Source organism: Mustela erminea, chromosome 7, assembly GCF_009829155.1.
Source record: "Mustela erminea isolate mMusErm1 chromosome 7, mMusErm1.Pri, whole genome shotgun sequence".
Taxonomy (NCBI): Eukaryota; Metazoa; Chordata; class Mammalia; order Carnivora; family Mustelidae; genus Mustela; species Mustela erminea.
In genome coordinates this window covers 123,760,251-123,775,224 of record NC_045620.1, presented here as the reverse complement: position 1 = coordinate 123,775,224, position 14,974 = coordinate 123,760,251, and the positions used below count along the sequence as shown (strand labels likewise).

Genomic DNA, 14,974 nt, shown 5'->3' with positions numbered 1-14,974 from the left:
AGGCAGCCATCTGCAAGCTAGGGCAGGAGGCCCCTAGAGAAACCAGAACTGCCCCTACTTTGATTTTGGACTTCCAGCCTCCAGAACTGTGAGAAAGTGAATTTTGGTTGTGTAAGCCCCTCCAGTCTGTGGTATTTTGTTATGACAGCCCTAGCAGACTCATACAGCCACCAAGCCTGTTTGAAAGGATTCCTTTTCAGAGCAAATTCCTGCATGATGGACGACAGGCCCCAGCGTCCTCTTCATGTCTGTAAATGGAGAAAACCAAGGCAGAGAAGACTTTGGGCTCTGAGCCCTGGATGCAGTGGGCCAGTGGCAGGGGCAGGACTGAGAGGCAGCTGCCTGCACAGAACCCCCAGTGGGATCCCTTTAGTGCCCGGGGTGTTCATGGAGCCGTGCCAGGATCCCTGGAAGATGCAGGTGGAAGAGAATGTTCTAGAACATTTGGAGCAGTGCTTTGAGCTTTGCTCAGGAGTATTCGTTCTCTTTTCTGTGATCTTAACAAAACATCTGAGAACTAAATGTGAAACTCTTCTCTCTAGTAAAGCCACGTGATGCATGCGTCTAGCACCCATGAGCGAAGAGCCGGAAACATTCTCCCGCACCAACTCTGTGGGTTTCTGGCTATTTGAGCTCTGGTGTAAATGCTCACATTGCATTTTTTGTTCCTGCCACATTTAACGCTTCAGCCTGAATCCAGCTTTATTGCTGCTTGGGGAATTTGGTGCAACTTATTTATGAGTATTAAAATTCTAGAGTCTTCTTCCATCAAAAAAAAAAAAGAAAGAAAAGGTGGCTACTTTTTGGCTTTGAGGTTTTACCAGGATGGCAGCTCCAGAAGATCCCTGCCAATCAGCCTACAGGCCTGGACTGTGGGTGCACCCAGGCTGGTTTGAAATGTGCTGACAGGGCCGAGCAAGGACCCCGCTGAGCAGAGGGAGGAGGGAGGCAGTGTTACTCCAGGTCAGGTGTGCCACAGAAGAAGCAGGTCCAGGCAAAAGGGAGCTGGGTGGCGGCCATCAGCTTCTCAGGTGTCAGAGGCAGTGCGGTTTGGAGCAGTTTCCCTTTCCTAGGTGTTTGCTGAGACCCTCCTGATCCAGGGATTGGAGCTGGAAGGGGTGGTGACAGGCAAGGAAAGCATAAAGCAGGCCCGGCTCTAAGATAGTGCAGGGTGTGGAGACGGGGACTCTCTTGCAAACACCAGGGACCACTATAGGATGTGTGACCAGAGGCTGAACTCAAAATGGGCTCTGAATAAAGAATGGCCAGGTCTTTGGGGACGGGAGTGACTAAAAGCATCTTCTCCTGTGGGTAGTGGTAGCCTTGAGCTACAGGGTTCTGGAGGTTTGGGCTGGGAAGAGACAGAGCTAAGAGTTCTCAGTTCTCTCTTTTGCTTCTGTGCCTTGGTTTTATCCCTCTAGGGGTTTTGGTGTGGTTCTGGGCTCCTTCCCCACCCAGGGTCTCCGCAGTGTCCCTGAGGTGGGAGTGGCTCTGGAATTCCCTTTTCTTCCTTTCGGGCTGTCATAGGATTGTGGCAGAGTCTGGCTGGTGTAGGATAGCCAATGAGGGTTTCTCAGGTTTGAAGCACCAAGAGCAAAGCCCCTGTAGTCAGATGAAAGTCCCCTCCTTGCCTAGAGTGACCTGTTAACAGGGAATCCAAAGAAAATTTAAGAAATCCTGCTCCTAAAGAAGAGAATGAGAGGACCCCTGGCTCCAACACAGGTCTGCAGGTGGCCAGCATTGCCCTGGAGAGGGCTGATTGGAGACACTCACTTAGCAGACACCAAGGCATATATCAGAAGCTCATTTTTTCAGCCTGCCCATTTACTCATTCATTTAACAAATTTGTATTGAATGTCTGCTTTCTGCTAGGTGCTGGTGTTCTGACTAGAACAGGGGCTGGCAGACGTTTTCTGTAGAGTAAATATTTTAGGCTTTGAGAGCCATATTGTCTTTGTCGCAACTACCCAACTCTTGTAGGGTGAAAGCAACCGTAGACAATACATAAATGCACAGGTGTAGCTTTGTTCCAATAAAACTTTATTGACAGAAACAGGTAAGGGGCTGGATTTGGCCCAAAGACCGTTGTTTGCCGACCCCTGGGCTAGAAACACAAAGGTAAACAAAAGTGGACATAGTCTCTACTTGTTGGAACTTAAACTAGGCTAAGAAGACAGAAATTATTCATATAATAAAAAATAAAAGTTATGAACACTGGTGCTTGAAGGAAAGATACATTCTCATAGCTCCACAAACAGGGATGTGATACAGTCTCAGGTCAAGGGAGGCTTAATGCTTGATTTGGGCTTTGAATCAGCATAACCAGGTGAAGAGAGAGAAAAAACAGCACATAGAAATGCCCTATGGCAGGAGTATGGAACATTCCAGAAACTTAAAGGCCGCTAGTGTGATTGTATAGAGGAGAACAGAGGGGAGAGGTAAGACGAGGCAGTATCCAGTCCATGCACAGCCTTGGGACCATACTGGAGCTGCAGTCTATCTGACACTTAATGAAGAAGTCTTAAAGCAGGAGAAAAAAAGAATCATATTTGCATTTTGAGAAAAATCTCTCTGGCTGCAACATGAGAGCAGATTAGAAAACAACAAGTGAATATTCAGGGAGACCAAGTAAAAGGTCTGTTGCAAGACAGGAAAGTGGTAATGGAGGTAAAGAGAAGTAGATGGACCTAAAAGATCTTTCAGAAGGAGTGCTGACGAGTAGTTAGGGAGGAAGAGAGCCTGCTGGATGGCTGTCAAGTCTGTGTGATGAGATGGTTAGAGATGCTGTCTACTGAGATCTGTGGCACTGGGGAAGTCTCTGGGTTTTTTTGTTGTGCTTGGTTTTTTATTTTGTTTTGGTCAGAGGAAGGAGCATAAGAGGTAGAGTTGCCTTTGAGACATCAAATTAGAGATGTCAGGTAAGCAAAGGAGATGTATAGATCTGGAGCCCAGAGGAAAGGTGGGGACTGCAAGTTGTATGCTTTCGGGAGTCGTCAGCATGAGAGGGTACCTGAAGCCTTCAGCAGGGCTTAGCTTATCTTGGGGGGAGAGAATCAAGTAAAAAGAAGGAAGCCTAGGAAAAATCTTCAAGGAACTCTGATAATTAATAGCCAGAGGGAGAGGGGAAAAGGGAGACTGCTGTGGCTCAGGAGCTAAGGGAGTGTTTCAAGCAAGGCTTTTCCATTCAGCCTGTATGCACAGCGTGGTAGAGCTGGCCACTGATACCCCACGGCCATCGTGACTGGTCAGTACATGTGCTGTGCTGGGTGGGTGCCCTTGCCTGGGCAGTTAGTAAATATCCAACCATCAGCCCTCCTCCCAACAGTGGTCATCAGGGTTTGAAGGCTTTTGAGAGAGCAAATACGATGGAGAGTGGACACATTCCATCGGATTTAACAACAGGGAGATGTGTTGGTGCCCTTAGGAAGAGAACTGGAGACAGAGCAATGGGCTCAGGAGGGAATGGCAGGTGAGGAAGCAGATAGAAAGCCCAGGCAACTCCTGCAGAAGTTTCTCTGGGATGCAGAGCAGCTGAATAGGACAGAGAGAGGGGAAACCGGGAGGCAATGGGGGGTTGACATTTTTCTTTAAGATATTGAAACAATGAGAAGTGCTTGTTCGTTCGATACTCGTGCTGCGTGTTTAGTGACTTATCAAACGCTGTCTTGTTCATTTATTCATTGTTGGATCCCACATGCCTATCTCATCCTGGGTGGGGGAGGGGGGCAGGTATTTACTATGTTATGAGCATAAATTCATTTTATTTCCTTCTTTCTTTTTCAATGGGCATTTATTGAGCGCTTACTATTTGCCAACTACTGGACCAGGCCCCAGTGATACAGAAATGAGTAAGTTTTAGCCTAGGGGTCCCAGGGGCTTATAGTCTAGTGCAGCAGTTACCAACCAGGGGTAACTCTGTCCCCTTTTCTACCTTGGGGATGGGAGGCCATGTCTGGAGTTATTCTTGATTGTCACAGCATGGGGGTAAGGGAGAGGGATGCTACTGGCATCTAGCGGGTAGAGGCCAGGAACACTCCTAACAGTCCTACACTGCACAGGACAGCGCCTTCCACAAAGAATTATCTGGTCCAAAATGTGAATAGAGTCCAACGTGCCTCAGTAAATGCACACAGGTGGTGACTGCTCGGAGGATGGGCACTTAGGCATACACAGTGGAGCTGGCCAAGCAGAAGATGAGGGACAGACAGGACAGGTGGAGACAGCACCTATGGAAAAGCATGAAGATGTGCGAGAACACAGCACACGCTCGGGAGTTTCCAGGAGGTCAGGGTGAAGGCACCGTGGGCATTAAAGGCAGAAATCACTAGAATAGGGTCCGGGCCATAGAAATCGTGCCAAGTGTTTTGGATTTTACCTATTCAGTGGGAGGCCACTGAAGGATTCCAAATGAGAGCAAACCACATTTGTGTCTTAGGAAGATCATTCTGGTGGCAGACGAGATCAAACAAAAATCACGAACATTTACTATGTGTTAGGCACGTTTCTAAGTACTTTATTGAATGACCTCGTTTGCTCTCCCAACTGCTCTTGTTACCCCATTGTACAGCTGAGGAGACTGAGGCAGAGGAGTCATGAGGCTGGCTCGACATCATATGACTAGTACTTGGGGGAGCCAGGGTTGACCGAGACTGGGCTCATAGACAAGCATGACGTGCGGTTCTTCCCACCTCCCCTTTAAATCTGGGCTCTGGAACCAAACTTGAGCATCTGCAAGGCCTCAATTCATAATTCATATGTCTCAGAGCTTCCTGCAGCTTCTCCAGGAATCCCACGCCTGCAGCTCTGTGGAGTGTGGCCTTGACGTAGCCAGCTTAATCCTTCCTGATTATGAGTTCTCATGGAGCTGTTAATTTTTAGGCACTTTGTGGCTGAAATGCCCCATCGAAAGACAAACACTTGAGAGAAGCATGCTTCTGGGAACTGAGAATTGTTCTTTGCTGCCTGGGGCTTTCAGAGGACCCCAGGAACCTTTTGTAACTTCTCCATCAGGATTCCACACCCCATCATCACAGGCACCCTTCCTCCTCCAGCTTTGCTGGGGAGAGAAGTGGGTCTGCGTGACTCAGAAAATTTAATGTGGGTCTCGGCCCCGAGAGCTGCGTCATGAGCCAGCGTAGATCAGGCTTGCTTACCTTCTAGTAACAGCAGTCCCTCCTCCGGTCAGGATGGGAGGTCCAGGGGGCAGCCCCCGCCCAGCACCGACAGGCATGAACAGCAGGAGCCTGAGGATCGCAGGTGCAAGGGATGCTCCAGGCCCGAGGAGAGAAGAGATTTTGCTGCTCAGGGAATCCTTAAATGAAGATGTGCTGGATGTGCAGAGTGACAGACACCGGTAGGACCAGAAGACCACTCCTACCCGGCCCCTTTCAGCAGATTCCTCCTGCTTGAAAAGAAGACCAGACATATATTTTCATATTTAGATAGGCTTTTCAACAAATGCGTCTTCACTTTTTTTAAGCAGTGGTAGTGTTCTGGCTGGCTTCAGAAATGCAAGCTGGTGTGTGATCCAGAGGGAAAAGCTCCTGAAGAGAAGGCAAGCAAGCTACCTACTAGAGGTCGTGGGCTGGAGCAACCCACTACAGGTAGATCTTGGAGGTTAGCCCCAGAGTACCCCCACTTGACAGATGAAGAGCTTTATACCCAGCCACTGCCATGTGGGGTATCCACGGGAAGAGCCATGCTCAGATTTTCTAGATTTTCTTGTATGTTTCACTCCTTCATTTAAGGATTCCTTGGTAGGATAGAGAGTTCTCTGGCTTCTGTTTTTGCATCTATATAATGAAGGGATTGTTGAACTGAAAATCGTCTAGCGTCCCTGATGGTTCTGATTTGTAGATTAAATTAGGTCTTTGCCAGGACGGTGACCATCCCTCTATAGTGCTAACGAAACTAACTTTCCACCCAAACATAAGCTATTCTCCACTTTTCCCAAAAAAAAAAAAAGCTCTCCAAAAAAACCTTCTTAGGCAACCTGAATATATTAATTTTTTAGAATATAGATGTACACATCTAGAGCATGATACAGATACAGAGTATAGTGTTGTAGTTTAGATAACTTACCACTTACTTAAAATACACAATGAATTGCTTTAGCTACACATTTTTTAAATGACAAAATCTGTAACATACTAACTTCAAAATACGACTGATAGATTCCACAAGTCATCATTTAAGTCTGTCTTGTGCAGTTTCAACTCCAGCGACTGTTCTGTTCCCAGTGTACTTTCTAGCACTAAAGCAGTTTTGTTTGTTAAGTAGGTTCCATGCCAACACGGGGCTTGAACTCAGAACCCTGAGATCAAGAGTCACGAGCCGTACGAGACTGAGCCAGCCCCACTAGAGCAGTTTCTCTGGAGTCCTCTGACGGTTTTCCAGAGCTCCTGATTCTTGCTAGCATCCCGGTTTTCAGGAGAAGCCACTTTCTGAATCTGGGGATTATGCCTTCCTTTACAATTTTGTCTCCAGGCACTAGTCCCAGATCCTATCAGTTGTGACATTGTGGCGTTGTTTCTGTTGGCCTCACAGGTGAATGTTCACCGTCTCTTGCAGCAATTGTCCATGGTCGGTGTCTTTCGGAAGTGACATTGCGGTCTCGTTTCCAACAACATCCAAAAGCTAAAATTACGAAGTCATAATCCCAAGAATGATTATGTATCTGTTTTTGCTAAATGAGGCGAGAGAGTGCACTGTGAGATGTCCTTTTCTTGATAAAGACTTTATCAATCAACTTATTGGTTATATTGAAACGAAGGCAAGTCCCTTTTTCTGAGGGCTAATGGGGGGTGAAGGGAAAGAAGTCACGTATCTGGGCATAAACAAACATTTTTTAATTTACCAAATTGTCCTTTTTTTAATTTTTTTTAAATTTATTTGGCAGAGATCACAAGTAGGCAGAGAGGCAGGCAAAGAGAGAGGAAGGAAAGCAGACTCCCTGCTGAGCAGAGAGCCCGATGCAGGGCTCGATCCCAGGACCCTGGGATCATGACCTGAGCCAAAAGCAGAGGCTTTAACCCACTGAGCCACCCAGGTGCCCCCAAACTGTCCTTTAAAACCTATCAGCTTACTACTTCGTACATACGGGCATTCCTCAGGGATATTCAGCGGCCGATGTCTGCAAATTGCAGGCAAAGGTACCAGAAGGAGCCGGATCACAGACAATGATGCTGGGGCTCCTGGGCCCACCAAGAACCCTGGCCCCCCTCTTTCCCCACTTTCCAAGCACCAGGAACTGCAAGCCCCTTCCAACCACCTTCCTGCCAACCCGCCTCTGGGCTTTTGTGTCTTTTAATGAGCATAGAGTCGTTCGGAAATATGCACCATGTTCCACAAAAGGAAATAGTAATACAATCAGAAATAATTATATTCCAGCCCATCAGCACTATTGCTACTATTAATGCCCATTATCACTGTATTACCTGAAATGTGTTTAACAGTTATAGCCACCAATCAAGGTGCCCGTCCTGGAAAATGTGTATTCTTTCCATCTGGATCACACTATGTATTGTGCTGTTATTGTTTTAAAATTTTTTTCAGATAACTGAAACCTGCTACTTCATACTTCGAAAAGTAATGTGGCAGGTGAAGCCCTGAGAGGTAGAAAGCCTATGCTTCCATCGGGGAAATAATGCAATTTTCACGCAAAATGATTATAATATTATTCAGTGATTACACGGGAGGGGGGTAGTCTGTTTTTGTTAGACTTTTGAAAGTGGCAAATTGAATCCATCCAAGTAATCAGAGGTTATGATTTTCCAACCTAGTGTGTTTGCACATGCTGGAAATGTACTGTCCCGGGATCCTCTCCAACCCTGTGTCCCCAGAGCCTCTGTTGACCCCTTATGGAAGACCTAAAAATGCCGGGGGGGGGGGGTCCCTCTCTGGCAGCAGCTCTAAGCCTAGGAGAAAGAGGAGTTGATGGGACATGCTCCAGCTGCCTCCCACCCCAGGATGTAAGGAATGCCTCTGAGACATGACCCTTTCTGTCCCCAGAGGTCCCCAGTAAGATTGGCCTCAGTGCCCACAACAGTGACCTGCTTCTTCAGGGCAATCTGTGTTGGCTTTCTTCACTTACCTCTGTGACTTCCTACTCCCTTAGCTTTCTGAAATCACTCCCAAAATAAACCAGTTGCCTTAAATCCTTGTCTGGGTCCTACTGCAAAGGGAGAGGCACCCCTCGCCTCCCTACTTCCTTCTTCCCATTGTAAGGGCACCCCGGGGCTTCTCTGGATCCCTCTGTTCTAGAACACATTTTGTAGGGCAACACCCAGACGTCTTGGTATGTTAAGGCATCCTCATCCTGAAAAGTGAAAATTCTTAATTTTTTTTTTTTCGGTTGGGAAGGTGATGCTTATCATTGATTTCTCCTGCCCCTTCTCTCAGTTATTATCCCAGCATTCAAAGGAGACAAGATGATTTCATCCAAGTTGTAACTTAAAATGTCCGTAATCAAGGTCCTCGTTCTGAACATGTGTCTGTGTGCTTTTAGATAATTTATGTGTAATTTTCATAGATTTGTCAACAGCAGCCCTTCCTCATCCAAAAGGGCTGCTCTCAGACAGATCACTTAATTTGCCCCTCAGTGTTATTTTTCATACATGGTTGCTGCACGGCCGACAGATAGCAGATGATCCCGCTACAAACACATTGGACATGGCATGTGCTGTGGGGATGAGCCAACTCAAGGTCTCCTACTGTGGCAAGCAGTGTGTGTCTCCCTGTTATGCAGAAGGAGGCGGGGGTGTTCCCAGAGACCAAGCAACAGAGAGGTGCTGAGGCTGCTGGCGCCGGCAGTATTGAGGTGCAGAAAAGAGCCCCCCCACCGCCTACCAGAGGCTGACCGTGCCCTGCCCCTTCCCCAGCTGGGAGGTCACCTGCTGACATTTTCCATCTCCTGCCTCTCTCTGTGGGAGGACAGGGTGGAGGGGAAGGGGCATTGATATCCCCAAGGCACCCTTCAGCCTCCTGGTCTCTATGCTGACCCTGCAGGTTCTCTCACCCTCCAGGACCCAGAGTTCACCCTGACATAGAGCCTTCCTGTAGCTGGGAGCCCTCGCTCCTCGGACCACTTTCAGTCCCAGGAGTCTCGTTAACTTAGCCCGTAGCGTCCGCAGCCTTGTGACATCCTGTATTTCCTCGTGTGGGTGTGTGACGGGGTGGGTGCCAACTCTGCCAGCTTCTAGCTGACCTGAGCGTCTGTCGGAGAGGCAATGGTGCCCCAGCCACATGCTCACTTTGGCGTGAGGATCAGCTGGGTGGGGGATGGGGTCGCTAGCCGAGGCCAAGAGTACACACTCGGGGGGTGGGGGAGTACAGAAACCCTCCCTCCCAAAGACTAAGTGCAGTGCGTACGGATGGATGATTTGCTCCATTTTTGTCTGCTGGGGTAACGGCAAGCAAGTGCATTGTGTTCCAAAGGAAGAATGTTCTCTAGACGTGGTAATCTTCGCCATGCCAACTTGTGACAGAGCGAACCACATCAACTTCTAAATTTTCTCAATGGAGTGTGATGTGTGTAATGTGTAATAAAATATAAATAAGCCTTTAAGAAGCATCTATGTGTTTCTTTTTATCAACCTTTAGATGCGTTCAAGCCAACTACAATTTTATATGAATTCTAGATGATATGTAGTATTTTTATTTGCTACTTCATTGCTAAATGTTTCATATAAAACTGAAGAGGGGAAAAAATACACAGTCCCACATATAAAAGAAGAAGCAGATGGCTAAATGTGACCGTGGGAGAGAAGCAGTGAATGGAGTGCTCCGAATGGAGGACTCCCTGCTCTGGGGTGCAGCCCGGATGCAGTCGAGGGAAGTTCATGTCTGTGGTTACCTGTGCTCCTGGCCTTTTGCTCCCACTCTGTCTTAAATAGGCCATTAGTATGCAGAAGAATCTACAGGTATCTTTGTTATGGCTTTTTTTTTTAATCTTTTAAATGTACATATAAATGAGTATGTATTATTTATAGATGTCTTTGGATTTAGAAACATCGAGCTTGAAAAGTAATGCAGCAAGGAATATTTGATTTACTGCTAGCTGGAAAGGAGAGAGGAAGCCGGGGACATTCCACAGGAAGGAAGACTGGGTTCGATAAGTTGTTTAACCTTTCTAGGGGACTTTCCTGGAATCTTCGGGCCCAGTTCAACCTCAGAGAGACTAGGGGGAGAAAGAGGTCCGCGGGGCGGGGGGGGGGGGTTGGAAGCCAGCACCGCTGTCCTCCCTCTCCTGCTGATTAGCTGTGTGACCTTGAGCTAGTCACTCACTGGCGCTTGCCTTTGGTTTTTTGCCTGTACCTGGACATCCAGCCTTGCCAGGCCGCAGCTCAGAGACTCTGGGCCCTTGGATCCACTGCTCTGGGCTCTGGCCTGGCTCCTCGGTCGCTGGTTTACTTCGCAGCAGTAGGGCGATGCTGGTGAGGCATGCCTCCATGTTGTTTTTTATTATTATTATTATTATTATTATTTATTATTATTATTTTCGGATGGAACATGAAGCCATGATACGATCAAGCCACTTGCCTGTACACGTTGGTAGAGATCAGGAAAACAGAATTAGCTCCTAATTCTATTTTCAGTTCCTAGGCTGTTTCTATATTGGCCAAGAAAAGCAGAGAACTTAGAGAAATTCCTGGTAATGACTGCTTTCTGCCTGGGTACGGAGAAACATGCCTGTCTGTGGTTTATTTTTAAATGGATAACTCATCATATCTGGGTAAAAAGTACTGTAATCTCCAAAGGCTTTTCTTTCACAATTTTTTTTTTCTCTGAGAGTATAGAAACAGCCTCAAATCTACTCAAATAAAACAGCTTTTCACTGGGTGAGGAAGCGATGGTTTTCAGATGCTGGCCCTGTCGGCTTGGGTTCGGAACCCAGGTGGAGCGAGCGAACGGGAGCCTTAGCGGCGTCTTCTCTCAGGCCTGGAGTCTGGTATACCAGTTGCTGGGTGGAGGTTGGGGGGAGAGGCTGAAGCTGCCCTCTCAGAGGACATTCAGGACATTCAGGGGCGCAGCGGGGCGGGAGTGGCAGCCAACCAGCGTCAGCTAGACCCTGGTGTCCTGTACCACAGTCAGCCCACTGCTTCCACCACCTCCCAGGGAATGTGCATTTGTCCCTGCGTGCTTGCTTCTGTAGAGAGGAGCTGAGAGAGAAAGCACCACCTCGTGTGACCCCAGCCCTCCGCGTGTATCTTAGGGGCACCCCTTGTGAGCTTCAGTTAGCAGGCGTGGCTCTGTAACGGTTATAGCCACCCATCATCGGTGCCACGGGCTGTGCTGAGTGTCCTTCCTACACGCTCTCGACCACACACACAGGCCAGGCCAGCCCCTGAACCTCCATGACGGGGACGAGGATATAAGTCCGAAAGGCGACTCTGGCTGGGCCACACAGGCCGGGGGGATTCCGAGTTGGGTGAAGGGCATATCGGATCTCTCTGTGTCTCCCTGAGCAGACCAGAAACACACTGAGTCTGAAAGCCCAACACGTTTTATGCCGTGGACTCACTTCTGCCCATCATTTCTCTCTAAAGCTGTGGGCAGGAGATGTCCAGGGGACAGGATGCTGTGGGACCCCTGGGCACTAGCAGCCACCAGGTCCAGTGAACAGGTGTGGTGGCTGCATCTCCTGTCCCCACAACTGTCCCCTGCCCCCTGACGTGCACAGCTGTGGGCCATATAGAGGACTCAGGTGTTTTCTGATGTGGTTGGCTACTTGAGGTCTTAGGGTGCAGGTCAGAGTCTCTCCCTCACCTGAAGAACTAAAACCAACAGCCTTAGGGCCAGTCACCAGGAGGGAGACAGGTCTCCCAAGAACGGAGATCAGGGAAGATGGAAAGAAAGGGGGAAGCTCCGTTCTCTCGGGCTCTGCCTGTGGGGTCCAGACCTGAGGTGGGCTCTTGCCTGAGTGTGACTTGCTCTGTGACTGATGCTAACACGGGGGCCACCCTGCTGAGCTGGGACAAACCTGCCCGGGGCCGTAGACCATCCTGGAGACAGCTGAGAAGGCAACATATCTGGCCACGTCCAACTTCCTCTGTCCACAGCTGCCACCCACCAATTGGACAACTGTTCTGTTTTACTCCGAGATTCTAGACAGGCCTTGTTGAAATGGTACAGCCTCACAGGCACGTCAGGGAGAACCAAGGGAAGCGACTTGCTCACCTCTGAGTCAGAGTTTGAACTGGGCAGCATCACTGAGGCCAACATGGAGGGGGTGAGCCTCTGCGGACGCCCCACCCCACACGGAGACCTGGGGGTTGCTGGAAAAGAGGGTACTTCTGATCTCGCAGCAGCAGGCAGGAGAGAGGAACCCATTCGCACCGCGGTCCACTTGGAGGTATTGGCAGCTGGCCTCCCTTGTCAGTGAATTAGAGATGTCGGCGCCTGTCCCGCCTCTCCTGGGGTCCGCGTGGCGGTCTAATGAAGGGGAGAAGATGCACGAGCACTCCAGAGAGCCCACGGCACCAGGCAAATGGGAGGCGTCATCATGAAAAGCTTCAATTTATGGGTCTGAAGGAGAAGCAACATCTGGGAAGGAATTATTGCAATTTAAAGGGAAGATGCAGGCCTGTTCATAAGAGTGAAATCTGGAAGCAATGTCTGCTTCTTTTTTTTTTTTTTCCCCTAGCTGGTTTGTATTCCAGTCATGAAACCATGGTGTGAACTTCCAGATGTGTGAAGCAAAATTGTAGAAAATGAGTTGAGTCTGGTAGGCGTTTTCCTTCCTTCAACAGAGCCTTACTGAGCATCTACTACATGCCAGGTGCTACACACTCCACCGACATCTTAAATGCGGCAAGTCAGGCTGGGGGGGGAGGGGGTCCCCTGGCATTGCCACCTCCCTCCTCAGTTTGTGGTGTCCAGAAAATGCAAGGGTCATGCCGGCTCCATTTCCAGTGATAAGCACATGTGTCCTAACTGGGATGGAGGGGACTCTGCGGGCTGGCGCTGAGTGGTGGGGCCGAGTAAGACCCGTCCCATAATGCAGTTGCTGAGAGATCTGCTGTGTAACAAGACACTGAGGGGTGGGTATGTGGGGGAGGGGGTTGATTCAAAAAAAAATTTTTTTTTCCCTGAACTTTTTCAGTCCTTGTGTCTGGCAGAGCCCTATCAAGACACAATTTAGGATCTAATAAGTCTGCGTGTGGGCACCCCATTTTCCTTCTCTGCTCATTCTCCTGGCCCAGACCAGCCAAGAAGGACCTGGAGTTGGGGCCAGCAAGAAACGTCTTCGGGTGACGTGCATACACTTGATACTCGCCAGCAGTTTTCCTTCAGAGTGTCTATACTCTGAAGAGAAGTTTTCAGTAGGAGACGGGGTGAAGGCATGCGGGAGGAGATCCAGGGAGGAAGACGGGTGTGTGGTCACAGGAGAGCTGGGGATGTCCGTGGGGCGGGTAGCCCGGGCGGGGGAGGCTGGACTCCCCGGGGCTCCTGCCATGGAGGGATTTGGGGCAGAAATGCCGTGACTATTCTTAGGTGGAGCAAAATCCCCGTGGTGACAGCAGGGCCACTCGCGGGCTGTTGCTGTGAGCCCATGAGAGGTGGGGTGGCTCCGCCGCAGGAGGGATTTGATAGAGAACAGGACGTCATTAAGGACAGTGCTGGGGATGGGGAGCAAGAGAGAGAAGGGGGAACTGGGTTTATAAAGGCTGAGGAAGGGTCCGTGCTGGGCCCTGAGGAAGGGGTCCAGAAGCAGCAGGTCTGGAGAAAGGCAGTGAATTCATGCCAGGGGCCAGGGTGAGGGGCGAGGGTTGTAAATCGAGTCCAGGAGTGAACGGAGGAAGGAGGCACAAAAACTCGCAGATACTACAGTGCCTTACGCTCTCCACATCTCCACCCTCCCCGACAAAATCTTACCCTTTCAGAGTTGAATGACACTTGTTAGAAAGAATTTAGATGGAACGGAATGGAATTTTTTTCTTGGTGGGGACGGTGAGAATAAAAAAAGTTGGAGAAACCCCGAGTTAATAGTCACAGAGAACCCGGTGTGCCGTCTTAGTGTTGAGAGAGGTTTCGTGGTAGGCGTGGGGGCCGATCTGTGACTTCTTGGTTGTGGGAGGGGGAGCCCCTTGGGAAGCTGACCACCGCCGGGGCTGTGGAGAAGAGGGTGAGGGGGTCGGGGGGAGCAGCCCGTCGGGTTGTAGGGTTGGTTTGGGCTCACCAGTACCAGACCGGGATGAGGATATCCTCAGACACCTGTATTTTTATCCAGCCCGGGGGTGGGGAGTACAGAGTGAACACAGGACAGCTCCAATCTCACCATCCATCAGCGTCCTGGGGACAAGGCCGTGGATGAATTTGGAACAAAGCAAGGGTTGGAAGGTGCAAACCTAGAGTTCCGATTCCATTTCTCTCCCTTCTGTATTCGCCGGGTAACGCTGCGCCATTCTTCGTATCCCATCTATAGAATAGGAATAGTAACAGTGATCCACTCATAAACTTCTGAGCAAAATTAAATCAGAAAATGGGCACGAGCGAGGCTTTGTAAACTTCCAATATTATGAAAATTTCATTATTCCATCTGAGTCAGGAGTCACGGCCTCTGCAGATCCTCTCTTTGAAGAACACGAGCCTGCACAAAGGCTGGCCCGCCAGTGCCTCCCTAGCTTCGGAAATAAGTAATGGATCTCATCAGTGGCCGGTCCTGGCTCCTTAATGGAAAGAGGAAACCTCCGCACTGGGTTGGGCGGGTTCTCGCAAAGCACTCCATCTCCGTGCGCCCGTTCTCTTCTTGAAGAGCGGGGCCTTCCGGACCCCTCAGCCCGTGAACTGTCGCCAACCTGATGGATAAACCTTTTGAGAGTGTTTATTTTGGGATTGGCAGGATGCCTGCAGGCTTTGGTGAACCCCTGGTGGATGTTATTAATGGATGGGTTGTTTTTTCCCTCTTCTTAAGAGAATGTGAATGAGACTTCACCCTTGCTGGATACATTCAGAGCAGGTCTGCGAGCCCCCA

The 14,974-nt window shown here is 49.3% G+C and overlaps 1 protein-coding gene across 4 annotated transcripts in view; it reads left to right on the top strand.

The window, feature by feature from the left end:
• Positions 1–14,974, top strand: part of KLHL29 (kelch like family member 29) — a 298,809-nt gene that overhangs the window by 64,456 nt on the left and 219,379 nt on the right. For 2 of the 4 annotated variants that reach the window (XM_032353197.1, XM_032353196.1), the window contains exon 1: positions 13,145–13,372. The exons of the other annotated variants lie outside the window; for them this stretch is intronic. In XM_032353197.1, coding sequence (XP_032209088.1) covers positions 13,343–13,372 — 30 coding nt within the window. In that variant the 5' untranslated portion in view covers positions 13,145–13,342. Of the gene's footprint in view, positions 1–13,144; positions 13,373–14,974 lie in introns of those variants that run through there. 4 annotated transcript variants of the gene reach the window in all.